Here is a 4,214-nt window from a genome sequence, read left to right on the forward strand (position 1 = left end):
CGGGTCTCTCTCCAGTCACTGATGACCCCTCTCTCCTCTCTTTCTCGTGTCTGGCGGCTGCGGCGCTCAGAGACCTCCAGCTCCCTCTGGTGATCGATCCTCCTCTCCAGCACAGGCTCTTCTCTGTCTCTTCTGCAAACCCTCCTCTCTTCCACTTCACGGTCACGTTCTCTCCTTCTGAGCTCCTCCCGTGGCTCCAGTTCACGGATCTCTCTGTGGATTTTCACATCAGCTTCTGCTGCTGCTGCTCTGGTGTCTCTTGTCCTTTCGTACCTCACTGACTCACGGTCTCTCCTTCCATCATCCTCACATGTTTCCCGTCTCTCCCGGGTCTCTCTCCGGTCGATGGTGACCCCTCTCTCCCTGTCCCGTGTCTGGCGGCTGCGGCGCTCAGAGACCTCCAGCTCCCCTTGAAGGTCAATCCTCTGCTCCAGCACAGGCTCTTCCCTCTCTCTTCTCCGAAGAATCCTCCTCTCCTCCTCTCCACACTCACGAGGACATTCCCTCCTTCTCAGCTCCTCCCGTGGCTCCAGTTCACGGATCTCTCTGTGGATTTTCACATCAGCTTCTGCTGCTGCTGCTCTGGTGTCTCTTGTCCTTTCGTACCTCACTGTCTCACGGTCTCTCCTTCTGTCATCTTCACGTGTTTCACATCTCTCCCGGGTCTCTCTCCGGTCGATGGTGACCCCTCTCTCCCTGTCCCGTGTCTGGCGGCTGCGGCGCTCAGAGACCTCCACCTCCAGCTCCCCTTGAAGGTCAATCCTCTGCTCCAGCACAGGCTCTTCTCTGTCTCTTCTGCAAACCCTCCTCTCTTCCACTTCACGGTCACGTTCTCTCCTTCTGAGCTCCTCCCGGGGCTCCAGTTCACGGATCTCTCTGTGGATTTTCACATCAGCTTCTGCTGCTGCTGCTCTGGTGTCTCTTGTCCTTTCATACCTCACTGACTCACGTTCTCTCCTTCCATCATCCTCAAGCTCCCGTGTCTCTCTCCGGTCGATGGTGACCCCTCTCTCCCTGTCCCGTGTCTGGCGGCTGCGGCGCTCAGAGACCTCCACCTCCAGCTCCCCTTGAAGGTCAACCCTCCTCTCCCTCAGTCTTCTTCTTCTTCTCGGATCATCTCGTTCTTCCCACTCCCGATCCTCACGGATCTCTCTTTCCCTCTCTGCATATTCCACCTCTTGTTCCCGCTTTGTTCTCTCTTCACGGACACGTTCCCCTGGCTCAGCCCTATCACAGCCCCTGAGGTCGAGTTCCAGCGGTTCCTCCAGGTGTGACTGATGTGGGTGCCTCGAGCTCGGGCACTCACCACCTTCCCGGCGGCCGCTCCCTTCCAGCGCCCTTTGTTCCAGCTCCTCTTGGTGGTGGCGGCTCCTCTCTTCCCTCAGCAATCCAGGTCTGCGTGGCTGGTTGTCACTTCCTCCATCTGCTCCCCGTGGCCTCTGGTTTCTTTCATCACAGGCTGGTCCTTCTGGCTCCCGTGGCCGAGATTCCGAGCTCCGGCTGCGGATCCGCACGTCGGCCACTTCTTCCCGCCGGGAGCCCTCTCGCTCTTCCCTCTCTCCCACCAGCACCCCCAGCTCACGTTCCTGGGCTCTGCCACGCCGGAGTTGTCCCTCTCCCCGTCTGTCCGGCTCCGGTGGCTGCCGCCTCCTCCGTCCCTCGCGTGGCTCCCGGCTCCGTTCCTCGTATTCCTGAGGGATGGGCTCCCCCGGCTCTCTGCTTAGCTCGGCGTCGTTCCTGCTCTTTGTGTCCCTCCTCGCCTCCTCTGACATTTCGATCTCGCTGACCCTGGTGTGTCTCTGCAGCTCAGGCTCACGGGGACGGTTCCTCTCCCGGGTTTGCTCCTCCTCCTCCTGGAGCTGCCGGCGGCTCCCCCTGCTCCTGATCTCGGGCTCTCGGGGCACCGTGAGCTTCGTTCTCTGCACCAGGTACGGTGCCCTGGGCAGGTGCCGGTAGCAGCACTTGGCCACTCTGAACACCAGCAGGAGGAACTCGTTGAAGTCGATGTCCCCGTCCCCGTCCCACTCCAGGAACTGCAGGATCTTCTCGATGGTCTGAGGGTCGTGAGGCTTCTGCAGGGAAAACACAGGGAGACATCCCAGGGATTTCAGCCTTCCTGCTGCAAAACTGGAGCAATCACAGCCTCTTCTCCTTCCATCCCTCCCACCCTCACGTTCAGAGCTCAGCCACAGGTTTTGTTCCCCCTTGTCCTGGTTGTTCCCCGGCTGCAGATAAACAGCTCTGCTCTTTTTGGGATGTGCTGCTCTCCTTCTGCTGGGTACCTTTCCTACCTGGGAAAGGAAGCCACACCTCCCCACAGCTCCTTCTCCAGCTTTTGCCCATCTGCTCGTGGCAAATTGGGTTGGAAGGGCCTTTGAAGCAGTCAAAGAATCACAAAATCACAGAACTGAGGTTGGAAAATACTTCCAAGGTCATGGAGCCCCCCCTGTGCCCCATCCCCACCTTGGCCCCCAGCCGAGAGCACTCAGTGCCACATCCAGTCCTGCCCTGGACACCTCCAGGGCTGGGGACTCCCCCACCTCCCTGGGCAGCCCCTGCCAAGGCCTGAACACCCTTTCCAGGGGAAATTCCTCCTCATGGCCAACCTGACCCTCCCCTGGCACAGCTTGAGGCCGTTTCCCTCCTCCTGTCCCTTGTTCCCTGGGAGCAGAGCCCGACCCCCCCTCGGCTGCCCCCTCCTGTCAGGGAATTCCAGAGCCAGAAGGTCCCCCCTGAGCCTCCTTTTCTCCGGGATGAGCCCCCCCAGCTCCCTCGGGAGTTCTCCAGCCCCTTCCCCAGCGCAAAGGAACCCAACCACAGCTCCCCTCTGGTTGAAGCCTCCCCACCCCTCTTCCACAAGAACCATCCCCTCTCCAGGAGGAGATTTTTGCAGCCCCTGCACTCCCATCCTCCCTTTGCAGCCACACTCACAGCGAGGGCATCTGCAAACTCCCTCTGGATGAATTCCCTCATCCTGCTCCTGCTGAGGGTGGAGGAGCCTCCATCGTCCCGGGCGTGTCTGTGGAAGGTGCTGATGATGGTGGAGACGCTGTCCAAGAAGAGGGACATCTTCCTGCAGATTCCAGCAAGCCTGGAGGGAAAGGAGCAGACCCAAAGGTCGGGAGGTTTTCTGGGATCCAAGCATGGAAACAGGAGGGAGAATTGCCAGGGTCGGGCTGGGGGGCCCATGTGATGTGTCCTCTCTGTGCCACAGCGAACTCTGGGAAGGAATTCCAGGGCTTGGGGGGTTTTAGTGGGATGGGGAGTGTCCCCCAACCTTCCTCCTGATGTGTTTGAGTGAGGTCTGGATGGTAGGATGAGTTTGTGGATGGCAGGGAGGGAGCTGGGGGTGGTGACTCAAGGGATGCCCCAAGAACCAGCCCTGGGTGTTTATCAGAGAATCAGGGAATGGTTTGGCTTGGACTGAAAAGCCCACCCGGTCCAAGCCCCTTGCCATGGGCAGGGACACCTGGAAGGTCTCTCGGGTCTCCCTGGAGCCTTCTCTTCTCCAGGCTGAACACCCCCAGTGCTCCCAGTCTGTCTCCAGCCCTTGGAGCATCTCCATGGCCTCCTCTGGACCCGCTCCAGCAGCTCCACATCCCTGTGATGTTCCCAGGACACTTCCCTGCCTGGCACAGACACCTCTGGGAAGCCACTTAGAGGATGTTTAACCCAGGGCTGGCACGGCCCGAGACAAGATCTCTGTGGGTCAGAGACCTCAAAAAGCTGTGCCTGGAAACCTCCAAAGCCACCTCCTTCCCTCCTCCCTGCTCCCGGGATCCCCCAGGCCTCTTATCAGGGACATCAGAGCCGGGATCTCAGCTGGGGAAGCTGCTCCGTGTCTCCCTTCCCACCTCTGGGACGTGCACAGGCACACGTGCACCCTCTGCATCCCAAATCCCGGGGTTTGGGACGTGGAAAACGAGGGATTCCTCCAGTCTGTTCGTTCCAGCTGGGATCTGACTCCAGGCCAAAGGGAGCCACTCAAACTGTCCCATTCTCCCCTCACAGCACAGGGACAGAAGGTGCCCCAAACATCCCGAACCAACAACTCGTGGGAGAGAAACGCGACAAAACCCCACAAAACTCGGCGTCGGGGAGACTCCGGCACCCGACACGAACCCCAGAGGAACAGCAGGTCCTTCCCCAGCCAGAGGAACCTTTCAGAGGGAGAGACTCACCCAAGTGAGCGGCGGGAGCGAGCGGGATTCCCG

At 60.0% G+C, this 4,214-nt stretch overlaps 1 protein-coding gene across 1 annotated transcript in view; it reads right to left on the bottom strand.

Moving 5' to 3' along the window:
* TCHH (trichohyalin) overlaps positions 1–3,093 on the bottom strand; it is a 4,759-nt gene extending 1,666 nt beyond the window's left edge. The window contains exons 1-3 of the mRNA XM_027669612.1: positions 2,932–3,093; positions 937–2,072; positions 7–606 (exon numbers count right to left, since the gene is read on the bottom strand). Coding sequence (XP_027525413.1) covers positions 7–606; positions 937–2,072; positions 2,932–3,069 — 1,874 coding nt within the window. The 5' untranslated portion in view covers positions 3,070–3,093. The remainder of the gene's footprint in view (positions 1–6; positions 607–936; positions 2,073–2,931) is intronic.
* Positions 3,094–4,214: the final 1,121 nt, after the last annotated feature.

The sequence above is a fragment of the Corapipo altera genome, unplaced genomic scaffold (genome assembly GCF_003945725.1).
Source record: "Corapipo altera isolate COAL_440 unplaced genomic scaffold, ASM394572v1 311, whole genome shotgun sequence".
In the NCBI taxonomy this organism is placed as follows: domain Eukaryota; kingdom Metazoa; phylum Chordata; class Aves; order Passeriformes; family Pipridae; genus Corapipo; species Corapipo altera.